A 26,941-nucleotide genomic window follows, 5' to 3' on the forward strand; every position below is an offset into this window, starting at 1 on the left:
GGCCGGGCCCGGGGACTGGGCGGGGCTTGCGGCTGACGCGCAGCGGGAGGGAACGGCCCCGGCCTGGGGGCGGAGCCCTGCGGGTTTCCCGGTGGCGGGCGGGCTCAACAGTCGGTGGGAGGAGCCGCATCCCGGGCCAACGGGGGGCGAGGCCTGAGCTTGACGGGCAGGGCCTGACGGCGTTTGATAGGCAGGGGTCGGCCCCGGAGACCGGCGGACCAATGGGGGCGCGGGGCGGGGCCTGCGTCGGCGCCTTCTGGCTGGGGCCCCCTCCGCGCTGCCCAGTCTGGCTCCGCCGCCGCCCGCCGCGGACGCGTTCCTGCCGCCGCCCTGCCCGCCGCCCGGGCCGCCCGCCCGCAGCCATGAGCGCGCTCCGCCCGCGCCTAACCTGCCGCCCGCTGGACTAACCCCGCCGCCTCCCCGACCCACCAGCACCATGGAGTCGCCCGCCGCGAGCCCGCCCGCCGGCGTGCCCCCGTCCAAAGGTAGGAGCGCCCGGGCTTCGGACCCGACCTCTGCGATGTCCCCCCGGTCCGTCCGCACCCGGGCAAGTCCCGGCCCGGAACCCCTCCCCTTTGGGTCCCAGGCCCAATCTAGGACCTCACCTGGACCCCAGTTTCTGCGCTGGGGCTGCACCCAGGCCGAAACTCCGGCGAGGGTCTCGTTCTGATCCCCTCCCTGGGTCAGGAACCTCGCTCTGATCTCCCCATCTGGGCCTTAACTGCACCCTGGGCAGGAGCTCTCCCGGTCCAGGTTCCTCAGCTGGACCCAGGTGGGATTCACTGTGACCCTGCACCCAGTCCCCTTCCCCTCTGGGGTCCCAGGGCTGTCCAGAGGCTGGGATGTAGCTGGCTCCCCATCTGGGTGGGCCCAGCGGTGCTCCCCTCCCATGTGGGTGCCCTGGCTACACTCCAGCTCAGAGCTCCCCGACGTCTTCCCCAACGCTGGCCATCCACGTAGGCCTTGCATGGCCCCATCCCTGGCTGGCCTGCACCCCTATGAGGAACCTCTCTGGGCCTCTGACCCCGCCTACGGTACAGCCCCTTCTCCTTCAGCTCCCCTGTCTTGACTTTCAAGCTTCTCGCTGCTCCTGGGGAGCGCACCCCATCTTGCACCTCACGTCTCCAGGGTTGATCGCTGCCTTGGGTTCTGGGCCCCTGACAGGCCCGGTGCAGTCTGTGCAGTGGGCTTGCTCCTGCCTTTCCCAGTGGCCGGCCTTCCCGGAAATTTCTGTGAGGAGTCTGCGGCAGCAGGATTTGTCATGCAGAGGGGGAGGACCAGACTTGGAGGGCAAAAGGGGGATTTTTTGGCAGGAAGAGGAAAAGATGTTTCTGGCATGTTGGTCTCAGGGGGCGGGGCTGTGAGAGATTTCCAAACCGGACGCAGCCTTAATGAATGGGCTGTCCCCTGCTCTCTCACCTGCTGCCTCACCCCAGCAGCCGGAGTGTCTCTGGCCCCCTTCCTTCCATGGACTCCTGAAGTAGGGTGTGAGACGGTGAACACAAGAGTGTTAGCAGAGGGGTGAGTGATGAGATGGAGGGCTCAGCATGGCGCCTGGCGCATAGTAGGTACTTCCAGGGGACAGTTGCTGTGTCTTGTTACTGTTAGCATTTTTCCTGCTGGAAGGGCCTCAGCCGTGTGGGATCGAGGCTGCCTCTGGTTGGTTGCAGCTGCAGAGTGAGGGGAGGAAGGTAACAGCTGGCCCTTCGAGGGCCCCTAAGCGAGGTCGTTCCTGCCTTTCTTTCTCTGGACTGGCCCACGCGGCCAGAGGGCTGTGGGGTCCTGGGGAGGGTGTGGGTCCTTCCCTGCCCTGCTCCCCGCGGCTGCGGTGGCTGTGGGCCAGAGCCCAGCCGGCCCGGTGGGCAGGCTAACTATGTCTTACATAAGTGGGAGGCCGGATCCCCGCCCGTTGCCCAACCACTGTGAGTAACCCAGGAGGCACTCAAGGGGGAAGGTGGCTGGGGAGGGGCTTGTGCTGCACAGACCTCGTGGAGCTTGGGAACCAGGAAATCAGACACTTCTCTTCTCCAGCCCGGCCTCTAGGCCTGGCCTGGCCAGTGCTGTGAGACCGCGGGCGGGTCCATCAGCCTCTCTGGGCCACAGTGTTTTCATGAGCGGAGAGAAGAGGTTGGCAGCAGTGTTTGGTTTTGAAGGCCCATTCATCTGCTCCAGGCATAAGGGATGCCTCATCAAAATAAAAGTTGAAGTTGCAAGGTTGGGAGGGAAAGGGGTCATGAGTGGGAAGGAACAAAGCACTCTGGGGAGATATCACGTGCTGTGTGACTTGAGTCCTGGCATTGTCCTCTCTGAGCCTCTCTGCAGAGAGAGGGTCAGGATGAGTTTCCAGTTTGTGGGCCTGGGTAACAGATGATGTTGGGTGGGTTGGATGTAGGGTCAGAAGGCCTCCCCAGGGCCCTGGGGGATCCTGTCTGCCTCTTTGGGGTCTGGACTGATGTGGTGGGGACGCTCCCACTTGCCAGGCTTCTCCCATGTGCTGCGTGCTGTCCCATTTATTGCTCACAGCCCCGTTTACAGATGAGGGGGCCGAGGCTCAGAGGTGTTCAGTGCCTTGCCTGCAGTCACACAGCTGTGACAGATGGAGCTGGTGTCCTGCCCAGGACTGTGTGTCTCCAAAGGTGTCCTCAGTGCTCCTCTGTGTCCCACTTCTCTGCTGGATGCTTGGGCTTAGCTGGTGGGACACTCCCCTGACCCCAAAACACCTGTGTCCAGAGGCAGCTCCCGCAGCCCATGCCTGGTCTGGAGGACGAGTGAGCCCAAGTTGATGCCTCCTGCCTGCACAGCCCTTGCAGCACATCTCATACTGACTGTGGTCTGACCCATTTGACAGATGACAAAACTGAGGCCAGATGGAGGAGTGGCTGGACCGAGCCCGCCCCATCCAGGGGGCAGGCCGCAGTGCTCTCCTGTGAGGAATTTGGACCAAGCAGGGCGTGGTTGGCACTTGACCTTGGGAGCTTTACCTCTGAGCTTCCTTCCCTGCAGGGGTGCCCTGCCCCTCCTCCTGCCACAGTCTTGGGGAGTTTTCCTGCTGAGGCCCCAGGCCCCACAGTCCTACTGGTTTTCCTGGCCTCCTCACCCACATGCCATCTTTGACAGGGGTCAGAGGCCAAGGGCAGCTCATGCTGGGGCCAGAGGGCAGGGGCACCTTTGGTTGGTATAGTCGATCTGCTGCCTCTGTCTGCACCTGTCCTCAGGGTGCCCTGCTGCACCAAAAGTACCTCCTGTGTGGGCCCTTGATGGTGACCCTCACGTGGCTCATGGCTGCCCGGTGTGGGCGCTGAGGCTGCAGGAACGCTGTGTCCCAGCCCTTCCTGCTGTGCCGCTACCCCCCCCACCAAGTCCCATCCTGGATCCTGGCTGTCGGAAAGGTTGGAGGGTGGCACCTGGGGGACTTCCCCCACCCCTGGCGTGACGCACAGGAAACTGTCTATCAGCCAGCCTGTGGCTCGGGGCCTGAAGGGAGCAAAGTTCTCAGCCGTTTGTGTGGGGAGAGGGCCGGGGCAGCAGGAGGCTTCCGGTGGATGAGTCAGCGGGCACTGGGCGCTGACTCACCCGCCGGGCATGCCAGCCGGCTGGCTGCTGCTTAAAGTGGCACTGCCTGGCCTCTGGTGGGTGGGATGGGGGGCTGTGAGTCCCCGCCTTGCAAGTTGGCATCGGCCCTGAGCGGGGCACAGAGGTGGCCCCCTTCCTGGACCTTGGACAGAGCTGGGAGCTCCCGCAGGCCGTCCTTGGCTTCGCCCACCCCCCAAGGAGTTTCCTCTGTTGGGCAAGGGCCCCGCAGGAGCAGGTGGCCGCGGCTGTTCTCTGCCCTTGGCCAGGGGCTCCTCAGGCTCAGATGCACTGTGGGGCTCCGGGAGGTGAAGGAGCAGAGGTGGCGTGGGGTCACCTGAGCTCCCGGAGGGCGGGTGTGCAGAGGCGAGGGTGTCTGGTCACATCCTAGCTTGGCCCCTTTGGCTGTTGGAGGAGCGGCGTCCGGGACCTCCTCTGTAAGCGGTTTCAGCCCGCTGGGTGCCCAGCTTTCAGGCGTGGGGCCTGGGTTCTTCACCTGCAGCGTGGGAGCAGGGACCCTGCCTGCCCATCTTGCTGGCAGCCACAAGCATGGATGTAGACAGCCTTATCCCACTTGGGCTGAGTGTCAAGTGCTGGGAACGCAGGGTGGCCTTCTGCCCACAAACAACTCAGCAGGACGGGAGGTGGGGGCAGAGCCCGGGCTGGGGGTGGGTAGGCCTTCGTTAGAATTCTGACTCTTCTCCTGCTTCCCAGCTTCCTCACGTGCCCTCCCTGACCCTCAGTCTCTTCTAGCCAAGTAGGAGTGAATACCCCTCCCTCGTAGGGTGGTGGTAAAGGCTGGTGATAGTGTTTGTCAGATGAGTGTCGTCTGTTACCTTTTTCTTATTATTATGGTCAGGGTTGCTGTTTGTTGGTGGATAAGAAAACAGGACTGCAGCCTCTGATGATGGACTCGTCAGCCCTCCTATAATGCCGCCCAGAGTATACCAGGCTGTCTCCCCACTGGTCCCCAGGCTGGAGCTCCCACTGCCTCTTGGGCCACCTGGGGGGCCCCTGTGGGGGACAGAGAGGACTGATGCCTGCCTCCTTCTGCAAGTGGGGGTGGGGCAGGGCGGGGAGTCAGGAGGGCGGGGGCCTCCTTGGCTAGCGCCTCGGTGGGTGGGACTTCGTCACTGCCAGGCTTGGCTCTGGCCGCAGGGATACAGGAGTGTGCAGGGGATGCCCTGTGTCTTGAAGTGGTCTGCCTGGAGAGTAGAAGAGGCCTTGGGAGTAGTGGTTCTGAGAGCGCAGCTGCAAGGTCACCAGTGTCTGTGGTCAGTGGGGCTGAGCTGAGGGGGCGGCCAGCGTGCGGGGCCTAGGCAGCCGGGGGGAGTGTTGTCAGCGTCTCAGGAGGGTCACTGTTGGGTCCCACCGAGAGCCGAGCCTGGCTGGAGGGGTGAGGAGACAGGCGCTGGGCCCACAGCCCTGCAGGGACTGTCCATGCTTCCCGTTGGCCGTGTCTCTCGCTCTGCCTGCCTGCCCAGCTTGCTTCTGTGGCCGCTTCCCCCAGCAGTGGCCGTGGAAGCCCCCAAGCCTCCCATGGAGGCAGGAAGAGCCGGCAGGGCTGGGAGGCAACGGGCTGCCTGGAGACACCGCGCCTGGGCCCACATCCAACTCCAGAGAGGGTCGCCAGGCTCAGCCTGAAGGGCCCTCCTGCCGCCTTTACCCCAGGTCTGGGCATGGGTTCCGGCCACCCGCCCCCTGCCCTGAGAGTCCCTCTCTGGGGTGTCATTCCGGGCTGAGCTGGCTTCTCTGGAGAGGCCATGTCCAGCCACCCCTCTCCCAGCTGGTGGCCCCCTCCTGCCACATTGAGGCTGGGTCTGCACCCTGCTGTGCTGACCCCCTCCCCTCCACCCCCAGCCTGGCCTGTGGGGCTTCCATTCCTTTTCAGTTTTTCAGTTGTACATGTATCACAGGCACCAGAAAGGCATATGGAATCATACACTTCTAGATTTTAATGAGTAGAGATGAATTGTGTGTACTCAATACCCAACTAAAGAAATCAGACATTGCTGTGTCCCTGAAGTCCCCTCAGAATTGCGTCTCCCAACGACTGTCCTGACTGTTCTTTTCAGTTCTTGCTTTTTGTTGATGTGTAGTGGGTTTACAGTGTTAGTACAGCAGAGAGATTCAGTGATACGTGTATGTGCATGTGTATGTATTTTTTCAGATCCTTTTCACTACATCTCATTACAAGATATTGCACATAGTTCCCTGTGCTGTGCAGGAGGTCCTTGCTGCTCATCTGTTTTATGCGTAGTGGTGTGTATCTGTTAACCTCGAACTCTTAGTTTAACCCTTCCCCCTCCCCCTCCCCCTGTCCTGCCTTCTGTGTGGGTTTTTTTTTTTTTTTTTGATGGGGGAGGTAATTATGTGTGCATATTCAGTTTTGGAGGGGGTGCTGGGGGTGGAACCCAGAACCTTGTGCATGCTAAGCAGGCGCTCTGCCACTTGAGCTATACTCTCCTCCTGTCCTGCCTTCTGTGTTAATCTTTTTTAAAAATTGTTATTTTAAATTGATCTGTAATGTACATGTGGTACATTTAAGCTCACTGTCCTGCAGAATCCTTGGGCTACCGTTGACACCATGTCCGTGGGGCCAGTGCTGGCATGTGGTGGTGGGCAGAGGCCGGAGCCAGCTGGCCAGGTTCAGGCCTGTCTCCTCCAGTCAGGAGCTGGGTGACCTCCGTTTCCTCATCTGCACCAGCGGGTGACACTAGGACCCTCCCATCTGGGGGCCCACCCTACCCTCAGGGGATCAACCTTGGATCCGAGCTGTGTCACACCAGGCATCTCATTAGGCCTCGTGCTCACCTAGCGATGTGGTGCTGTCACCCCGAGTTTTACGAGTGAGCACACAGGCCCAGAGTGAGGCAGAGACTTGCATGAGGTCACACAGGTCTGTTCCGGGAGCTTGTGTTTGTCTTAACAACCCTTGACCCATGCTCATCCTCTTCTGTAGGTCGAGACCTTTGGGCTCCCCAGAGCCTCAGGGGAGGAAACTGAGGCTCAGAGAGGCTCACTCACAGTCCCTCAGCAGCTCAGGTCTCCTGATGCCAAATCCTGTGGGGCCCTGGCTGAGGTGTGGGGAGCCAGGATCTGTGGCCCCAGAGAGATGTGCCGTACCAACAGCTAGGGGCCTGCCCTGGAGTCCTGGCTCTGCGCTGCCCGAGTGTGAGACCCTGGTCCTGGGTCGGCTGGATCATGTCTGAGGCGCCGTCCAGGTCTGAGCAGGCCCTGCCGCTGGGAGCCCCTGGGAGGGATGCGGGTGAGCCGCTGCCCCTTAGATGGAGGAGGACCCTGAGGCCAGGCCCATAGCAGTCTGGGACACAGAGTTAAACAGGCTGCTTCCTTTCTTGTTTTGCTTAAATCGCTCTCGTTAAGGAACTGGCACCCACGCAGTGAGGAATCTCACAGGTGCCCACGGTCTCTCGCCTCTTGGAAGCCTCTGTGAACCTCGGTGTTTCGAGACTCCACTCCCACCATCCTGCCAAGGCCCCCGGCCCCCGGTCCTGTGCTGGTCCTGGTGCCCCCTGGTCTCTGAGGAGTCCAGTGAGACGTGGAGACGTCACAGCTCTTCATTCTTTTTGTCTCGTTGTCTCTTAGGGAAGAGTTCCTTGGGGTGGATCCTGGCTGACAAGGCACTGATTGGGTAGTGCCAGTTGCCCTCCGGAGTGGTGGCCCTATGAGCTCAGCCCTGAGGGCTGCCTCCCCGTGTCTGAGCCCCTCTGCCTGGACCACCGCGGCTGCTCCTCCTGCCCCGTCAGCCTCGGCTCAGATCTCACCTCCGAAAGGTCCCTGTCCCTGGCTTCCTTTTTCTCAGAAAGCTTGGAATTGTGTGTAAACGTTACATCCACAGGCTTTGTCTGTGATCCTGTTTCTCCCCGGCCCCAGCACTGTTGTGTTTTGGGCTGGATGGTTCTGGGTTGTGGGGTAGCACCTCTAGCCTCTATGCACTGGAAGCCAGTAGCACCCCAAATTGTGATGAGCAGGTCTTCAGATGATGCTACGTGCCCGTGGTTGGGGTGTGATCTCAGGGGGCAGGGCCTTATCTGCCGCTGAAGGGACAGGTACCAGGAGCTGGGCAGGCGTGGAGTCCTCCCCGGCCCTGAGAGGAGGGAGGGCAGGGCTGCAGGGTCGAGTGCCCCCCGCCCCACCTGCTGCTCCCCTGTGGACTGGGAACAGATGGTGCCTGTGGCAGGTGCCAGGCGTTTAGACTCTCAGGAAACGAGGGCCCTTCCCCTCACCCAGGACCTCGGGGAGAGGGCCCTGCAGCACCGGGGACCCAGCTGGCCCCCTGCTTGGGGAGCCAGGTCTGAACACACTGCAGGCCTCCCAGGGGGACACCAGTGGGGTGTCTCAGACACGCGTGGGCCTGAGTGCCGTCCGTCTGTTCCTGACTTGTGGACTCACCTGGACGCGCCCATGGCAGTGACAGGGTGATGGTGTCAGGTGTTGGGGGTGGGCCTTGGCTCGGCAGAACCGATCAACATAAGCTCTCAGGTGCATCTGCTGCCCACCCGAAACCTCCCCTTCCCCTTCTTGGGGTCTCAGTGCCCCACCTCTGCAGCAGGGGCGGGTGGGCCTGGCTGATCTCTCTCTATGGGACCCACCCCGCAGGAGAGGGGTGACCGGCCGGGAGGGGGCAGGGTGTCCTTGCACATCTGGCCTTCCACACCGCCACGGCGACACTTGGTTCCTTACCTGATGGGTGTGGACACAGGGGACCCAGGGCTTCTCTAGAACCGGAAATCATGAGAAGCACCCAAAATGCCTCAAAGCAGGGGTGGGAATAACAAATTGGGAGCAGGTATTGATTTTGCCATGGGAAGCCATGGATGAGACTTAACGTGACGTGGTGTGCGGAGGCCCGGCAGGGTGTGTGGTATGTGGTGGTTCCCCGTGCCCGGAGCCTGGCGGCCAGTACAGCCCCGCCGGGTGGAGTCTCCCCAGGCCTTCTCAGGCTCTGTCTGCTTCACGCCTGTCCCCCACCAGATGCTCACTGTGGCCTTGCACAGCAGACGTGTGACAGCATTCCTGGGCTGCTGAGAGAGTGAACGAGAGCTGTCTGGGCTGCGGGCTGGCATTACCTCAGGTCCTGCGGGTTCCCGATGGCTCCATCTAGTCTTCCTCGTGCCGGGACTGCTGAGGTGTGGCACCGAGCCGAACCATGCTGGGTGTGCCTGATGACCCTGGGAGGTTGGTCCACGATCCCTGTCACACTGGCAACCATGATACCCAGAGAGGTTAAGCCACTTTCCCGAGGGCACACAGCTGGGAACTGGCAGAGTTGCAGTTTGAGCCCAGGCTCCAGAGTCAGTGCTGCCTGAGATGTAGCTGCAGGTCCACGACCATGAGGGGCGGCAGAAGGGAAGCCATCTGGATGGGGGAGAGCCAGGGGACAAGGGGGCTCGGCTGGAGCGGCAGGAGAGCCTCTGAACAGGTGGAAGGGTAGGATCATCTGTTGGGACACAGTTGCAGGGAACAGAACTTGTGGAGGCCCAGAGTTGCAGAAGAAGGTGGCTCCTTGGAGGAGTGGTGAGTGGGAGGAGCCGGGCAGGGCTGTCGTGGTGCTGGAAGTCGTGTCCTGCACTGCAGGCCGTGGCTGGCTCCTTGTTGCCTGCCAGTGGTGCTGCCGGGGCTGGAGCAGAATGAGGACACACAGACGCCTGGTCCTGCGCCCGGCAGCGCCAGGGGCCCTGCAAGCTGAGGCTGGCGGGCTTGTGGTTTGCTGGTGGCAGCCACAGGCCTGTTTGTTGTGGTGACGGTCGCCACAGCAGGCCCGCACCTGGGCTGCCTGGCTGTCTGGTCTCGGTGCTGGCATCCATGGTGGGCAGCGGCTGGTGGCCCGAGGCCTGTTTCTGGTCTGTCTCCATGGTGGCTGCTCCCTCCCCTGAGAGCTGGCACAGCTGCCCCATGGAGCCCGTGTCGCTCCAGACGTGGCCCTGGGACCCAGGTGGGCAGATGGGTGAGAAGGCCAGGACCACGCTCCGAGCCACGGCTCCATCCCCACCTTCGCGGGGCACCTCATCTGCCTCACAGAGTCCTTACACAACCCTGGCCGCAGGGGTCCTTACCCCACCCTGACTGCAGGTGCAAATTCTCCCTTGACGGATAGGGAGACTGAGGCTGGGTGAGGGGGACGTTCCCAAATCCCAGAGTGGGACTGGGTGTGGGGGCAGAGCCAGAGAGTTGGGAATGGGGCCGGGAGCAGAGTGCAGGGGTGGGGCTGTGAGCGCCTGCAGACCCCGTAAGCGGATTGCTACTTTGTAACTTAAAGTGTTTTACTTTCTGGTTACTAAAACATCCAGTCAAGAATAAAAGGCACTCGTAACTTCATTACTCAGAATGGATTTTTTTCAGCTCTGCAGAGAAGCTGATAGTAATCACGGTGACCACTGGGCCACCATAGGAGCACCTACTGTGTGCCAGCCCCGGGCCTCCCCTTGCAAAGCAGCAGGGGACAGGGGTGTGGAGTGGGGTCTGTGCTAGGTCTCAGCCAGGCTGCCACGCGCCAGACACAGTGCTGGTAGCACCAGCCTGGCCAGTGGCCTCTGCAGGCCTTGGGTAGGGCCTCTGTGCCCTTCGGGGGCTGGTGGTGACTTGATCTGACCCCAGGCTGCACAGAAGTGGCCTCCGGAGCTGATGGCCGCGTGCCCCAGCTTTTCTGTTTTCCTCCTGGCATGTGGACTGTGCTGGGCTCAGAGGAGCCTGGGGAGGCCGCAGGGAGAAGCCCCCTGCAGGAGGGGTGCTGTGAGCTGCTGGCCTGGCCTGTGAGGTGTCCAGGTATGACTCCCGTCCAGACCCCTGAGTCATGTGCAGTGACTTCACCTCCGAGCCTCAGTTTCCCCAAGTAAAGTAAAGTAAAGAGCACCTGCTCCAGGGCTGTCAGAGCATCTGGAGGAGGTGGGAAGGGTGTGAACACAGAGTGCTGCTCTGTTGGGAAGAGCTTTGGCCGAGTGAGACCACCGGGTCCTGACAACCAACCTCATTTGAAAACAGGATGAAAATGTTTCACACACACACGGTTTGGCAGCTGGCAGTGGGCGCCGGGTTGGGCCCTGCACACGCCTGGGCTGGGGTTCAGAGGCAGGTAGCTTGATGCAGGCCGGGACCTGTTCCAAGTGCTTTACCTCCTGGTGGTTCTAAGGGTAGGTGCTGTTTGTGTCCCACTGCATGGGTGAGGACACTGAGGCTCAGAGAGGTGCGGGAACTTGCCCAAGATCCCCCAGCCTCTGAGGGGCAAAGGTGGGATTCAAACACGTAGCAGAGAGAACCCGTGCTGTTGGTGTCAGAGTTGCCCAGGAGCCGAGGCTGGTGTGGAGGAAGTGGGCCCCCCCTGGGGCTGTGGACTGTGACCTGGGGCCTCCTGGGCCAGGGCCTTTGAACACGACTGAGACTGCTGCTGGCCTCCAGGGCACAGGTGGACGCACCTCGAGCGTGGCATCTGGGGGCCCCTGGGGCGGCCTCTGTGGTGGGGCTGCAGGGGTCCGCCTGCGTCACCTCTGCTCTGTGCACCCACCCCAGGCAGATGCTAGGACCCCAGCCCCGCGGTTTCCTGGGGTTCATGCAGCTCTGAGGGCAGCTGGGCCAGGCCTGGTCTTCCCAGTGGCACTGACAGCCCCCTCTGGTCACTCAGCAGCAGTGCCAGCCCCCGCCTGCTGCTGGGCCGGAGTGTGTGGCCCGTCTGGGCCCACAGGTGACGCGCTGAGGCTGCACAGCGGGGTGTGATGAGGCTCGATCCAAACCTGGTTCAGCGGTGGCTTTGGGGGCTGGGGTCTCCAGGTGCTGTGTGCACACCTGTGGCAGGTGCTGCGGGGCGGGTGGCAGGGCCGTGCAGGGAGGTGGGGACGGTCCTGCAGGAGAGGCACATGGGCACCGATTCTGCTCTGGGTGGTTTCGGGAAGTCATGGACTGTCCCAGCTCTGCCACCCACGTGCTCAGTGACTCCAGCAAGTTACTTCTCTTGTCTGGAAAATGGAATCCTGCCTCCTGGTTCCGCTCCGCAGTGCTGGGCTCCCTGCCGTCTCCTAGCCTTGGTTTCCCGCCTGCGCAGTGACCCCTGACTTCTTCAGAGGGCAGTGTGGCCAAGGCCCCCCTGCCGTGCCCAGCGATTGTGGTGCTGATTCTTCTTCAGCACCACACTCCACACACTGACTGCATGTGGCGGATTTGGCCACACTCCCTCAGTTGGCCAGAGAGGCAGGGACCCTGGGATTGGACAGGAGCCACTCCCCAGGGGCTGAGGGTGAGGGAGGGGTTACTTCAGGGCTCAGGCCCACCCAGCACCCTGGGGAGGGCAGTGGGCTTCCTGGGGCGTCCTTGAGGAGAGCTGCGAAGGCAGGAACTTTGCAGGTGTGGACTGAATGGACCCCGGGCTTTGGCCCCTAGGGTGAGGGGCGCAGACAGAGGTGGCCCTAGGGGCAGCCCAGCTTGGAGTCCTGGCCTTGCCTGTGCCTCTGGTGTCCTCCTTGGGGACCTGTGTCTTCCCACCTGCGGTGTGGCCTGTGGCCATGAGGCCCTGGACGGTGCCTGTTGCTGGTGCTGGTTGGACCCCACCAGGCCCCTCTCACCCCTCACCCTGTTCTCTGGAGCTGGGGGTGGTGCTTCTCATGGATGGGGACACTGAGGCCCAGAGAGGCACTGAGATGAGGCTGTGGGTCCATCCTGCAGGCCTGATGGGCTTGCCCCCCACTTCCCTGGGCCAGGCAGGTGGGCCCCTAGGCACCCCAGCCTCTGCAGCTCGGCTCGGGGGCAGTGAGCTGTGAGGGCATGGCATCAGGCGTGGCCGTGGGCGCAGGGGCCTGTTTCCCCACCTGTCCCCGGGGAGGGCTGTGTTGAAGGTGGAGGGGGGCTAGTCCAGAGCACAGGTGGGCGTGGTGGCCGATGGAGCACACCTTGTCCAGTACCCTCATTCCACAGACCTGGGTTCACATCCTGGCCTTCCCGACTCACCATCCTGCCCTTGGCCCCTGGGGCTTAGTTTTCTGATCTGAGCTGCAGGGCCGAGCCCCCGGGTCAGGTCTCCTCACCTCACGCTTTCTCCATTGAGGGCCCTTTCTGGGGTCCGTGTGCAGCTGGGGAGACGTTGAGGCCGAGAGAGGCAGGGCGTCACACAGACAGGGTCCTGGCTGCTGCCTGTCTGTGCTCTGAGCCCGTGCCTGGCCCCCAGCCCATGTCTGCATTCCATCTTGACAGTGGCAACATCGAGGCTCAGGGAGTGAGGTGGGCGGCAGAGCTGGGACTTTGAAATCAGCCCTGACTTGGCGGTGCCCCTGCCAAGATTAGCACTGCATGTGGGGATGAAGGCCCTGCTGACTCCCCTGGGCTGTGGGCAAAGCGCACCGCACACGGACAGCTTTGCAACAGACTTCCTGTCTCACGTCCGGCGGCCAGAGCCCAGTAAGATGTCAGCAGGGCAGGTCCCACTGAGGCCGCGGGGAAGGGCACCCCTGCCTCGCCCCCCGGCACCACCTCGCCCCTCGGCTGGCAGACGGCCTCTTTTCCCAGTGTCTCCTCACATCAGCTTCCCTCAGAGCATGTCTGTCCCTGTGTCCAAATTCCCCCTTTCTGTAAGGACACCGGTCACCCTAATGTCTTCATTTTAATTTGATCATCTCTGTAAATCTCACATAGGGTCCTGCTCGGAGGTACTGGGGTCAGGACATCATGTGGACTTTTCAGGGGACATAGTTTAGGCTTAACGGAAACTTGGGATGTCGGACTTGGCGTGGCGGGAGCACAAGGTCTGATGGGGGCTGTGGGGGCAGACCCGCGGTGCAGCCGTCTCCCTTTCTCAGGAGGCTGTGGGGTGACTGTCCATGGCCGTCCCCTCTGAGGACCAGCAGGGCTCGGGCCCTCTGGCCTGGGCCAGGCGTGTCCTCTGGGTGCCCGGAGGCCCCAGGGCCCCCTCACAGCACTGACCACACTGACCGTCTGCATCTGTGTGTGTGCCCCTGGTGCAGGCCTGACTCCTCTCTGTCCCAGGATTGTTGACTGACCAATGATTGACCAGACACTCCCATCCCTTTCAGGAAAATCCCGGAGGAAGAAGGATCTACGTATCACCTGTGTGTCCAAGCCACCGGCGCCCAGCCCCACGTGAGTCTGCCCCAGTTCCCCCTCTGGCTCTGCCTGGAGAGCTTCCCGAAGGGGTGGGGGTGGGAGCTGGGCAGCCTCCTCCGGGTGGCACCTCCTCCACGCAGGCTGCTGTGGGTCTGAGAGGCAGAAGGCAAGGCTCTGGCCGCATCTGAGTGATGCAGCTCATGTCTGCCCAGCAAGTGCTCAGCGACTGTGAGTGGAGGGGCCTTGAGGGCCAGTGCTCTGGCCGGTGCCCAGACAGGACATGGCCAGGCTGGTCTGCTTTCTCTCGGAGGGTGTGGGTCTCTAGGGCTCACAGGCTCTGCTCTTCCCTGCAGGCCCCCCCGGAACCTGGACTCCCGGACCTTCATCACCATTGGAGACAGGGTAGGTGCTGGCCCACCCTGGGCGTGGCCTTTGCTCCTCTGAGCCTCATGGTGTTCATCTCACAAGTGGGTCCAGGCGACCCCGTAGGATGGGTGGTGGACGGAGCTGGCCTTCGGAGAGGAGCGAGGTGGTGGCTGCCTCCTGGGGCCCTGGTGAGCCGCAGCTGGCATGGAGTCCCTGACCCCCGAGTTTGGGTGCTGGGGCCACCGTGGCAGTGGTGTGTTGAGCATGCAGACCCCAGGCCCCACCCTCAGGGCTGGTTCCTGGGAACCTGCATTTCACGCACATCTCCTGCTGGTGTGAGAATCCTGGCTTAGGGGCCGTGTGTGGACGTGCTGAGGCTACTCTGGAGCTTCTCCTCGGCTGACAGTCCCCCCCTTGTCCCCCCGACACTTGTCACCGTTGGGTGACCTGTGGGTCTGTCCCCCTGCTCACTCCCTTGTCTGCCTCTTGTGCTCTCTACGGCCCCGGCGCCTGAAACAGGGACTTGCATGCAGTAGGTGCTGAATAATGAGTGAGTCAGTCTGGCCACCGGGTGGGGTCGGGGAGAGCGGGAAGGAGCGTCTCTCGAGTGCCCGGCGCCTGCTGAGAGCTGCTTGCAGGTGGGCTTGCCTGCACCTGCAGCAGCCCTTGGATGCTGGTGCTGTGCCTGCCTTGTACAAGGTGAGGAGGCGCAGAGAGGTTAGGTGACTTGCCCCAGGCACACAGCAGGAAGCGGTTGGTGCAGGACTTGAAAACAGATCCGATGGGCTGGTGGTCCTCTCTTTCTGCTGCCCCAGCTGCCTCCACCAGGGGAGGAGGGAGGGCTGGTGCCTGACTTGGCCCCCACGAGCCCTCTCTCTCTTTCCTGTCCCCCAAGAACTTCGAGGTGGAAGCTGACGACCTGGTGCCCATCTCGGAGCTGGGCCGGGGGGCCTATGGGGTGGTGGAGAAGGTGCGGCATGCCCAGAGCGGCACCATCATGGCCGTGAAGGTGAGCACCCGGGGGGGCTTCCTGGAGGAGGCATGGGGCTGGCCTGGTGTTGGGGGGGTGCCCTGCCGCATGGCCCTGACTGCCCACTCCCCGCAGCGGATCCGGGCCACCGTGAACTCGCAGGAGCAGAAGCGCCTCCTCATGGACCTGGACGTCAACATGCGAACGGTTGACTGCTTCTACACTGTCACCTTCTATGGGGCCCTCTTCAGAGAGGTGGGCCCTGCGGTGTGGGGCTTCGGGGCATGGAAGCTCAGTTCCAAGCCAGGGTCCAGCTCTGGGCCGTGGGAGTGACTGGGTGTGGGTGAGAGGAGTTGGGGTGGTGCCAGGGTGTGAGCCCGGCCAGACGGCATGACGGGCCCTTGTCAGGTGGGGACAGAGGCCAGGTGCCCAGATCAGACCTGGAGTTTGTGATGGTGACTCACCACCTAGGGTCCAGGGGGCGAGGGCAGGGCTCCCTGAGCACCTGCCGGGTCCCCGGGCTTCCTGGGTCAGCCCTCATTGACCACTCACCCGACTGGCTGAGCACCCATGCCGGACTGGCTGTCTGTCCTCGTACCCGCCAGGGAGAGACTCACCCAGCCTCACCACCGGCCGGGCTGGAGCTGGCAGGGCGGCTGAGGGGCTGGGGGGCGCCCGAGGGAGAGGCTGCCCCTGGATTTCTCAGAAGGCTGTCCTGCAGGATAAGCAGGGATTTACTGGGGGCAGGGGGTGGGGGGCGGCGTGCTGCAGGTGGAGGAGGTCAGAGCTGGGATGAGCTGTGTGTTGTTGGGGCTGCCGGGCTGAGGTGGGAGGGGTTTGCAGGGCTGGGTCTTGGAACTGAGCCGGCACAGGTGGGTCACAGCAGCCCATGTTGGAGGGATACAGTCAGACGTGTGTCTTGGTCACTTCTCCCTGGAAACTGCCATGGGATGAGGGGTCAGACGGGGGAGGCTGCTGTGTGGACCCAACAGTACGCCTGGGAGGTGGAGAAGCAGGCGGATCGAGAGGTTTTGGGAGGCAGAGTGGGAGGAGCTCGGGCATCAGTGAGTATTTGAGGGCCGAGAGGTGTGGGTGTGGTGAGGAAGCCAGCTGGCTAGGGGAGGTGAGCCCAGGAGGATGCTGGCGCCAGAGGGGGCCGTCCAGGTGCAGGCACAGCCCTGGGCGGGCGTGGCTGACCTCTGGGCGTCCACCTACAGGGAGACGTGTGGATCTGCATGGAGCTCATGGACACTTCCCTGGACAAGTTTTACCGGAAGGTGCTTGATAAAAAAATGACGATTCCAGAGGACATTCTGGGGGAAATTGCTGTGTCTGTAAGTGGCTCAGGCCTGGGTGGTGTCGGGGTTCCAGGGACAGAGCCAGAAGCCCCAGCCCTGCCCCAGCAGGCGCAGAGCCTCTGTGTGGCCCTGAACCCAGGCAGCTGTCCCCCAGAAGTTCCCCTCCCCGACCAGACCCTTCTTGCAGAGGAGGTCCTGGGGCCCGGGGCCCCTGGAGTTCAGGATCGCCTTCTGTGCGGCTCCCGAGCCTCCTGGGCAACTTCCTCATCCCGAGATTGCCTGGAGGTGGCTCGCAGAGGCTCAGACAGGGTCTGGGTGAGGGTGAGGGTGAGGGGAGGTTAGCATCCAGAAGTTTGCCTTTTCAGCTTGTACATCCTTAGAGCAGGGCTGGAGCCCTGGGCTTGAGTGTCGTGGCAGCCAAAGCGAAAAAGGAGATAGAATCAGTGAATCGGCGGTTCTCAGTCCTGACCACACCTGGGAACACGTAAATAGACCCCTGCCTGAGAACTGAGCGAGAATCCTGGGGAGTTCCTGTGGGGATGGCTCTGAGCACGTGGTCCACTGACTCTGCTGAGGGAGAGGAGAGGAGGCAGGGAGGCTGCGAAAGGACTGGGCTTTACCCAGGAGCCTCGTGGGGGCAGTGATATCCCCCAGGGGTTCACAGGTCTGGGACTCTGCAGGGCTCTGAGGTACATCATGTCCCTGGTAAAGGCTTGATCTTGAGACGCTGGCCCACTCGGGGAAAAGCAGGAAGCTGGGTGCATCTGCCAGGACACTGGGTGTGAGCAGGAACCCGGGGCGGCGAGGGGCTGCGGCGTGGCCATGGGCGGTGGTCCTACGGCTCTGTCGTTGTTGGTGCCACTGGGAATAACATGCGTCCTGTCTCTCCTCCTTCCCGTCCCAAATGCAGATCGTGAGGGCCCTGGAGCACCTGCACAGCAAGCTGTCCGTGATCCACAGAGGTCAGTGCCCAGCCGCTGGCCGGGGGGTCCCGGGCCACCCACGCACACGCTCTCCCCCCTAGCCCGTGAGGCGGGTGGGCCTCTCCCTGTTTGCAAGAGGAGCAGCAGAGGCTCAGAGAGGCGATGGGCTGTGATGTGCCCACTGGGTCACAAGCTGAGCCTGTGCCCAGCCAGGCCACTCTCAGTTTCCCTGGCCCCCAGGCCCAGTTCCGATGCTGGTACTCAGGGCAAGGACTGGGTGGACCTTTGTCCTGGGAAGGCTGACGGATCTTGGATTGTTCACGTGCCTGCAACGTGCAGATCTGTGGGCACCAGCCTGTGAATCTGGTTGGAGTTTACCCTGTTAACCCCCATCCGGCCAGACACAGATGTTCCCACCCTCCCTGCCCTCAGAACGTCCTGTCGGCCCTTCCTGCTCATCGTGCCCCCGGGTCCTGACCCCTGCAGAGCGCTGGTTCTGCTTGTTCTCGGCTGCCCACTCGGCCTGCTGATCCGAGACTCACGCAGGCCGCGTGGGTCTGCCGTCCTTCCTCTGTCTCCTGGGTAGTCCGCTTCTCCAGACGGTGTCAGTCAGGCTCAGTCCCCTTTGACTGCTCCGTGGCCCCAGGTCACACTGGTGGCAGGTTGTCATGGAGCCTTCGGCCTGTTTTCTGTGCAGCTGTGTCCACACACATATCCCCATGGAAGGCAGGAGGGCTCCATGAGGGTCTCTGCTGTGTCCCCCACCCTCCCCGTGTCCACCTCGAGTCCTGGGGCCCTGGTTCTCCCATGTTTTAGCTGCTGCCCGACTCTCCCCTTGGTGTGGACGCCAGGTGGTTTCTGGGTGCTCACGCTGTCAGTGGCGCGGACCCCAGAGCTAGAGGTTGTGCCAGGAAGTGGAGGCCGAGTCCAGCCAGGAGGCTGCAGAGACATGGTCCTGGGCAAAGCCTCGGAGCCCTGACCTCCTTCCCCGCTGTGGCTGGAGGCCAGGGCTCCTGGCTGTGCCACCACCAGCCCTGTGACTTGGGCTGAGGCCTCTCGGGGCCTCAGTCCCTCTCCTGCCCCCACAACCGGGAGCTGAGAAAGGCGTGCGCTGTCCCTGGCAGATGTGAAGCCGTCCAACGTTCTCATCAACAAGGAAGGCCATGTGAAGATGTGTGACTTCGGGATCAGTGGCTACTTGGTGGACTCTGTGGCCAAGACAATGGACGCTGGCTGCAAGCCCTACATGGCTGTGCGTGCTTCCCGGCCGCAGAAGGGGGCACGCCCCTGACAGAACTACCCCGATGGTCCTCTTTCCCTCGGGATGAGGCCTCCCCGAACCCGAGTTTCCTGCCAGAGGGGTGATGGCTGCCCAGCCTGCCAAGTAGCCCTCTCTGCCCCTTGTAGCTGGCCTTGTGGTGCCTGTCTGGATGAGTCTCGTGGGCACCTCAGGGGGTGGCTGGTGGGGTCTGTGTGGGTGCCACCCTCCCCTAGTCCTGAAGGTGGGACCCCCGGGCGGGGCAGCTGCAACTCATGCTTGGGTCTCCATTTCGAGCCCCTGCCCCTCGCTGACCCCCGCTTCCTCATGTGCCCCAGGGGAGGCGGGATGGGCAGGGGGGTGGGCAAGGCCAGCCGAGGGGCTTGAGCGACCCCTGCTCTGGCCCCAGCGCTGGGGTGGGTGCTCACACCTCCCTGGTCCCTCTTACAGCCAGAGAGGATCAACCCAGAGCTGAACCAGAAGGGCTACAACGTCAAGTCTGACGTGTGGAGTCTTGGCATCACCATGGTACCACTGGGGGGCCTTGCGGGTCGGGTGGGGCCGGGGTGGGGCTGTGCCCGGTCTGTGAGCTCCAGGGGGCCCGTCAGATAGCCTACCCTTGGGAAAGAATGTGGGCTTCGCAGTCTGAGAAGAAAATGTGTCATCGGAAGTTGCGGTGTCTGTAGGAGTGTCAGTGGGTACGTCACACCCTCCCTGGGGTGAGGTGAACTTTGTCCATTCTCTGCGGTGGCAATAACTTGTCCGCTGGATGCATGGCGCTTGTCGAGAAATCACAGCCGACCGCAGATAAGTGAGCTTCTGCTACACAGACTGTTGCAAAAGCAAAATGGTGAAAATCTTAAACAATTTTCACAGCAAGGAGTATGTTCCCTGTGGGATCACAGACTTTTCCAAGGGCCTGGTAGGGGGGTGCTGGGTGCTTCCAGAACCACTCGGCAGAACTCCCACCCCTGCCTGAGTCAGGGCTCAGTGGAGGTCTGGGTCTGGTCCCTGGGCTTTATTTAGAACGCCCACCCTGGGCCCCAAGCTGGGACAGGGAAGTGGGAGGATTCGAGTCCCAGGGGCCCAGAACGCAGGTCCATGCAGCCCCTGCCCCGGGCTGTCAGTGTTGGCAGGGTTCCGTCAACCCTCAGAACGGTGAATACCTGGCGAGGGTGTGGGGAGGGGTCACTGGGGCAGGGCGGCCTGGAGGAGGCAGGGCCCCGAGGTCTGGGGCCTGAGGTGGGGGCCCTGTGTGTCAGGGGCCAGACCCGGGGGTGGGAGGTGGGAGTGCCAGGCAGCACAGGTGTTTGGATTTTACTGATGTTGCTGCTGTCATCATCATCGTCCTCACCATTGTTGTCGGACTGACTTTATAAGCTGTGTCTGTGCACGATGACAGGGAGTCAGAATCAAAAGAATTTTATCAGAGAGGTGGAATTGGATGACACCTTTAGTTTTCCTTAATATGGCAGATGTGTTATTTTTCAACTAAACTTTTCTCCTTTGACGTGGAGAGGAATTGTCAAGAGTCTGAAGTGGCTCCTCTGCCTGCTGAGATGAGTTTTCCAATTCCTGAGTTAAAAAAGTAAAAAGAATGCGTTCTTGCTACGTCTGCAAGCTACACAGAGCTGGTTGGATGTTAGAGGCCCTGTCGCAGCCACTTCGCACACGCACATGCACACCCGCTGCTGCCCCAACCTGTGTGTCATCACTGTTGGGGACCTGCCACATCTCAAGGACTTCTGATGTGTCTGTGGAAAGTGGTCAAGTGTGTGTGAAGCCCTTGTTTCTGTTAACCAAACGATGTGTAACAGCCATGCCAGAGTCTAGTGACTTAAACCAACAATGGTTTACTATTTCTCATGTTTCCATAGTCTGGGCAGGTCTTCTGCGCCACCCCACCCCTGGCGTTGGGGGGTGTCAGGCTGGGGTCACGGCTCGGGTCATGGCTGGGCTGCAAGGTCCAAGAGGCCTTTACGGACGTGGGGTCTGCTTGCTGCGCTTCACTGGGGACGCGCTTCTCGAGAGCGTCTCAGGTGGTGGCTGGCTTCCACTGGGCACCAGGCCTCCTGTTGGCCAGAGCACGTCGTGGGCAGCCCAGGTGCAAGGAAGTAGGTCCCCCTTTGGATGGGGGGGTCTGCACGTGCCCACGGGGAGACTCGATGTGGAAGTGCAGGTTACTCCCCTCTACAAGTTGCAAAGTAATAGAAACAACATAAAAACACGGGGAAGTGGAAGAGAAAATGTCACTGTGACCAACTTTGCACTTTTTCTGGACTTTAGATCTCTTTTTAAAAAACTTACATATTTTATTATATTTATATTATATTTTTCACTTAGCATCACATCATTCATGTGTCCCTGGATTGGTTTTTTTAAAATTAACTAATTAATTAATTTGTTTTTAATGGAGGAGCGGGGGACTGAACCCAGGGCCTCATGGATGCTAAGCACGCACTTTTACTACTGAGCTGTATCTGCACGACCCCCGGATCGTTATAAACCCCTGTAGGCATCTCTTCAAAGGCCTCACAACAACTGCCACTACCTGCCCAGCTGGCACGTTCGATTTCTTTTGGTTTGAAGCCCTGTGTCCCGGGGCACAGCCCTCCGGGTGGTGTCCCTTGGCCCTCGCTGAGCCCACCCTGTGTCGCTCCCTGTGGGTCCGGGACACAGCTGTGGCCCGTAGATGCATTGCCCCAAACAGACCCAGGAACATTGCCTGGGGGTGTTGCGGGCGTGGTCCTTGCGGTCACAGTGAGGCTTGCCACCTAAGCAGGCCAGCTCCTGGCTCTGGACACTCTTACTGCTTCTCAGCATTCACTGTTCCAGAGACAGTACGTGTGTCTCTGTGCCCACGGCTTTTTAGAAGGACAACCAGATCCAGGGTTTGGACACTTCTCCGCTTTCCTGCTTACAAACTCTGGCGGCCCCTGGGTCCTTCCTGCAGCCCACGTAGGGTCCTCACTTCTGCGTGTCGGGATCAGTGGAAACCCTAGGAAAAGAGCATGCCGACTTCGTCTTGCGAAAATACAGGGTCGCACGCACGCCCACTGCCCTGTGCTGCCCTGTGCTGCCCTCCTGTGGGGGCTGTGTTCATGTCTCGGCTGGAAAGGGGCCTTCAGCCTGACAGGAAGGGCTTTGCTTAGCAAGGTAACTAGTGATCTGTTCAGATACCAGTCGCCAGCTCGAGGCGTTTGCTTGAGCTGAGGTCTCTTCCGTGCATTCCGGTGATCACCTGTCAGGGAGAGGGCCCGGGGCTGCTGTTTTTTCATCTTGGCAGTCAGAATCAGAACCCAGAGTTTACTGTGAGCTAGCCAGCCTTTCCCACAAATGACTCCCGCTACCTGCAGGTGAGGCAGGGAGGTCTGGGTCTAGAATGAGAGATGAGGCCGTGGTTGCCTTGTGGCAAGCCAGGGCGTCAGGGAGAAAGTGATGGGGGCAGAACCGGAAGGCTTCCTGGGTGGGGAGGCACTGGAGGTGGGCCTCACAGGTGTCAGTGGCCAGGCAGCTGGGGGCTTGTGGAGGAAGAGGGCTGCAGACTTCATTTCCTCATGGGACTGGTGGGTTGCTGCAGAGTTCAGGAGACAGAGGCAGACCTCACGATCTAACGTGCCTTTTGCAAGCATATGAGAATCGTTTCATTCCTGTTTGCCCTTTCAGTGATAACAGCGACCCAAATAAATGGCAGCAGATGCTTGAGACATTGTAGAGACATTAGGGAAGGGAGTGGCCTGTGGCAAGTAGCGAAGCTGGTTGCCTGTCTAGGTTCCTTTGCTGACTGCTGCCTCGCAAGTCAGCCCCTGGGTTTCCAGCTCCTCTGATTCTTCCAGGTTAGCTGGTCCGTGGGTTTTCATGTCAAATCTTCTGAATTCAGATTGTTTTCTTGACAATAGCGAAGTCAGTCATAACCAAGGGCTGGATTTGCTCCGTTAGGCGTAGTCTCTGCTGGCTGGGTCAGGGGAACCGAGTACTGGTGTCCTCCTGGCTTCCACCTTTGATCCGAGGGCACATGTCAGCCCCCTGACCTGCCTCAGGGTCCAGCTCCAGGCGCTGGGCCAGGACAGGCAGGATCTGTAGATGCCTCTTCTGGGCGCAGGGTGTGGGTACATCTGACCCGGTGCCACTGTCTCTGCTGCAGATTGAGATGGCCATTCTGCGGTTTCCTTATGAGTCCTGGGGGACCCCGTTCCAGCAGCTGAAGCAGGTGGTGGAGGAGCCATCCCCCCAGCTCCCAGCTGACCGTTTCTCCCCAGAGTTTGTGGACTTCACCGCACAGTGGTGAGTCTCAGCCCTGCCCGGGCCTCTGGGTCTCCCCAACCCCTGGTCAGCACCATCCCTGTCCTGGCCAGATCCCAGCTCCTCCCGGGCCTGGCCTCCTCCTTTAGCAAATAACCCCCAAACAGCATAACATCAAAATATGTAAGAACACGAGGAGAATTTGACAAACTGGTCCTGGGGGGGAGATTTGAATAATATAGCCCTTCTAGAAACAGGCAGATCAGGTAGGTCGGAAAAGAAAACAAAAATCTTATGGAGGATTAAATGCATAACAGATTTGCTTTTGTTGATGTTTAGAACTTTGTACCAAATAAAAGAATGCCCACAGGGTTCTTATAAAATTAATTATGTTTGAGGTTACAAAGGAAACGGAAAAAGGCAGAAGGCAGAGTTACATATGCCATGTTCTCTGACTGTAATGAAATAAAACAGGAAATCCACAGCTGAAGAGAAAAAAGCTACTTGGAAATTAAAAGTAAATTCTTCTGCACTCTTGGGTTACAAGAAAGATTGAAAAAATAAAGTTACAAACTAGTCAGAAGTGAAGTCAATGAGAACATGGTATATGGACATCTATTGGTTGTGGCCAAAGATACTCAGAGGAAAATTCGTAGCCTTTATTTCTTTCACTGGAAAATAAGAAAGGCTGGAAACAAGTGAGGCTGGCAGACAGAGTCTTCCTCTCCCAGCACCTGTGACAAGGAACTTCCCTTCTGATTAAGGATACGAAGTATATGATTGTTAACAGTAGCATTTTGGCCTTGGGATCATTGGAAATTTCCCAGGTCACTATAGAAACAAGAAAGCTGACACCCCAAGAAGCAAGGAAACTTGGTCCAAGTCTCTAGTTTGCACCATGTATCCCACTTGTCCCTTAGGAGTCCCCTAGGACAGCCCAGTTGCTTTTTCCCTGAGCCCCAGGAGCCCCTGGGGAAGGGTTGAGCCCAGCCTGGCTTGGCTGGACTGCGGCCTGGACTAACTTCTTCCCTACCAGCCTGGCCCCAGCCTGTCCTGTTCTCTCCTAGCCTGAGAAAGAACCCCGCGGAGCGCATGAGCTACCTGGAGCTGATGGTGAGTCTGGGCGGGGCTCTGGGAGAGGCTGCGCCCACGCCCAGAGGTGGGCAGCTCTTCTGGCGGCCTCTGCGTGGCTTCTTTTAGGAACTCAGTCACTTGTTCACTCACACACACCCTGGCTTCCTGCTCCCTCCTCCATGCCAGGCCCTGTGGAGGGGCACACAGTCAGTGCTAGGACCGATGGCCCAGAGGGCAAGGGGGCAGGTGGTCTGTTTTCTTTGGAGACATCAGGAAGGGAACTGGGCCTAGAAGGATGAGTACGGGTTTACCTGCTGGTGGAAAGGGCATTCCCAGTGAAGGTCTGCTGTGAGCAGAGTCCTGGCAGATGTGGGAACAGTGAGCGAGGGTGGCTGTGGGAGGGTGGAGGAGGAAGCCGTCAGCACTGTCTCTGACAGGTGGGCTTCCTGGGGACAGAGGTCCTAGAAGGATGACTAGGAGTCTCCTTGGCAGGAGGAGCAGGTGCGGGTGCCTCTGCCTTGCCCCCTCCAAGGTGACTGCCTTCTGTCCCCACCAGGAACACCCTTTCTTCACCTCGCACCAAACCAAGAAGACCGACATTGCTGCCTTTGTGAAGGAGATCCTGGGAGAGGATTCGTAGGGGTGGGGCCTTGGGCCCCACTCCGGCCCCACGGCGCCCTGCAGCCCTCTGCTGGGCAGTGCTTGCTCACACCCATAAGCTACTGCCACCCTGGCCTTGGACGTCCAGGAGGAACCAGGAGGACTGCTCCTGCCTGACCGGCAACGGTGCCAAAGAACCAGGCCATCGGGGCCCCAGTGCCTCTGCCCCCGCTGCTCCAAGGACCCCGAGACCCTGGACTTGAGGGCACGACGCCCCTCAGAGAGAAGGCAGTGGTGCCTTGTGCGGGCCACTGCCTTGGCCCAGCCCTAGATGCCGCCCGAGTTGTATATTTTTTTAATCTCTCCACTGAATGGACTTTGCACACTTGGCCCAGGGTGGCCACACCTCTGTCCCGGCATTGGTGGGGGACACGATGGGGGATGAGCCACGTGAATCCCGGAGCCCCCATGAGGCAGATGGCAGGGCCGCCGAGGCCTTCACCCCAGCACTGGGCAACGACCTCTGAGGGCACTGGGGTCGCCCAGCCCCCACCTGCTGCCTCTGTGGGTATTGTTTCACTTTTTTTTTTTTAATTTATCCTCTTGATTTTTTTTCTTTCGCTTTGTGGGTTTGGCTGGTTTTTCTTGCATGGTTTGGAGCCGATCACTTTTCTGTCACCTTTGAGGGGACCAGCAGGCCAAGACCCACCCTCTCTCCTCAGGCTGGGTCTAGGGGGGTGGGCCCAAGGTCTCTGCTCAGAGAGGTGCTAGGGGAGCCATCCAGCTCACTCTTCCTGGAGACCGGCTCAGCAGGGGCTGTGGATTTGCTTTTGGTATTGTTTAAAAAAAAGAGAGAAAATATATTTTTTTGAAGATAGAACTTCCCATCCCAGGTCCTGTCCCTCATAGGTTGGGACAGTTACCTGACTGCTGTTTTAATTTAAAAAAAAAAAAAAAGTGGGACAAAAGGTTGTGTGAGGCTGTGTGTCATAGCGTCGAGCCCTACTCCTACTCAGGGATGGCCGGTGGCCCTTGTCAGGGACACAGCAGCGTGACCAGGGGAGCAGGGACTGCTGACCTGCCAGGGCCCTGCACTTCCATATGTGAGGACAAGGGGCTCCCCAAGGGCCATGGTGTGGCACCAGGCCCTGTGCTGAACACGGGGCAGAGCAGCGACACAGGGCTAGGCCCCCTGGGGGAGGCCACCTGTCCCACTGGCATTGAAGAGCGCATTGCCAGGTGCTGCGCCTGGGTCTGACACGGTTACCACTGAGGGGGTGATGCCATCCCCAGTTAGATGAGAGAACAAGGCCAGAGAGCTGAAGTAACTTGCCCAAAGCCACACAGCTTGTGAGATGGAGAAGGAGACTTGGGGACAGGTAGTGGCCCCCTATGTAGAGGGAGTGGGGCAGCTGGAGGAGGGCACCCTTGCCAGGGTCCTGTCTGGCTCTGTGATCCTTGAGACCTTGGCTGGTGCAGAATGGGGCAGAAAACCTCTTCTGTCAGACTGAAGCAGCAGGGAGTTTATTTGCTCATGAAAGCAGAACTTGTCTGTCTTCAGGCATGGTGGGATCCAGGAGCCGGGTTAATATCCTGTGGAACTGTGCTCACTTCAGCTGTTCACCGTCTCAGTCTCACACTCCCCACGTGGGGCCACATCAGGACTCAGTGTCTCCCATGGGCGCAGCCAAGGGGCCCAGAGCCTCTGCTGAGTTCTCCGGGCTGGCTCTTCACTGCTAGCAATGGCCCTCACGCTCACCCCCAACCCCGTGTCAGACCAGAAGGGTCAAACTCAGGAGAGCCAGCTTTCCTCCAACCCATGGCGGGGAGCAGGGCCTCCCTAGTCCTCCACGGGGAAGGGGGGCTTGTTCCCAGGAGGTGCTGGTCCCTTTGGGGTCCACCTCTCCTCCGCCTCCATCCACCAGCCCTCCCGTCCTCAGGTCAGCCAGAGGCCGGGTCTGATTCTCCTCCCCAAGGGGGAGCCCTCGGTCTGGGACAGCCTCCCAGCAACCCTGGCGCCGAAGTTAACGTCCGAGGCCCTTCTGTGCCCCTCGCCCATCCTCCCCTGGGGCCTCTGCATCGACTGCGCCGGCGGCCTGGCCTGGAGCGCCCCTCCGCGTCCGACCGGGCTTCCTCCTCACCAGTTCTGTCTCCGCATCGCTTCCGCGGGGAGGCCCCCGCCTCCCGTCAGGGTCCTGACCCCCTCTGCTCCGTCTGCGCCCACGTGACCCGCCACAGTTGTGAGCTCAGCGCCCACATCCCGCTAGCGCCCGCCTGCGCCGAGTGGAAACACTCATGAATGAAGACGGGGAGGGACGGACGAGGGAGCGAGTCCCGCCAGGCGCGCGCGGGCACGCGCGTGCTCGGGTCGGCCTGCGTGCACACCCCTCCCCCCGCGCGCAGGCGCGCGCACACGCGCACTCGCCCGTCCCTCCCGCGCGCGCGGGAGCGGCGGCCCCGACCCCGGGCGCGGCCGCGGGCGCGCCTCTGCAGGCGCCAGGAGGCGACAGAGCCCGGACTTCGACCCGCGTGCCCGGAGCGCCGGCCCGCCCCCAGCCCCACCCGCACCCGCGCC

General features: G+C 60.9%; 1 protein-coding gene across 2 annotated transcripts; it reads left to right on the plus strand.

Moving 5' to 3' along the window:
* Positions 1 to 261: 261 nt before the first annotated feature.
* MAP2K3 (mitogen-activated protein kinase kinase 3) lies at positions 262 to 25,328 on the plus strand. 2 transcript variants are annotated; one of them, XM_072938596.1, is made up of 12 exons: positions 262 to 485; positions 13,605 to 13,671; positions 13,989 to 14,037; positions 14,897 to 15,010; positions 15,107 to 15,226; positions 16,189 to 16,305; positions 17,180 to 17,231; positions 18,317 to 18,444; positions 18,901 to 18,978; positions 22,595 to 22,734; positions 23,729 to 23,805; positions 24,323 to 24,382. In XM_072938596.1, exons 1-11 carry the CDS (start codon positions 437 to 439, stop codon positions 23,757 to 23,759), a joined length of 945 nt encoding a protein of 314 aa, XP_072794697.1. In that variant the 5' UTR covers positions 262 to 436; the 3' UTR covers positions 23,760 to 23,805; positions 24,323 to 24,382. The 2 variants fall into 2 exon arrangements, with proteins under 2 accessions (XP_072794697.1, XP_006213871.4); XM_006213809.4 differs by having other exon boundaries at positions 264 to 485; positions 23,760 to 23,805; positions 24,323 to 25,328.
* The last annotated feature ends 1,613 nt before the right edge of the window (positions 25,329 to 26,941 follow it).

The sequence above is a fragment of the Vicugna pacos genome, chromosome 16 (assembly GCF_048564905.1).
Source record: "Vicugna pacos chromosome 16, VicPac4, whole genome shotgun sequence".
NCBI lineage: Eukaryota > Metazoa > Chordata > Mammalia > Artiodactyla > Camelidae > Vicugna > Vicugna pacos.

What these genes read in the sequence shown, in the direction of transcription:
- MAP2K3 (XM_006213809.4), top strand. Translation starts at nt 437, where the DNA reads ATGGAGTCGCCCGCCGCGAGCCCGCCCGCCGGCGTGCCCCCGTCCAAA. An exon ending in CGGCGTGCCCCCGTCCAAAG is followed by an intron (nt 486 to 13,604) that starts GTAGGAGCGCCC and finishes CATCCCTTTCAG; the next exon opens with GAAAATCCCGGAGGAAGAAG. An exon ending in GCACCATCATGGCCGTGAAG is followed by an intron (nt 15,011 to 15,106) that starts GTGAGCACCCGG and finishes CACTCCCCGCAG; the next exon opens with CGGATCCGGGCCACCGTGAA.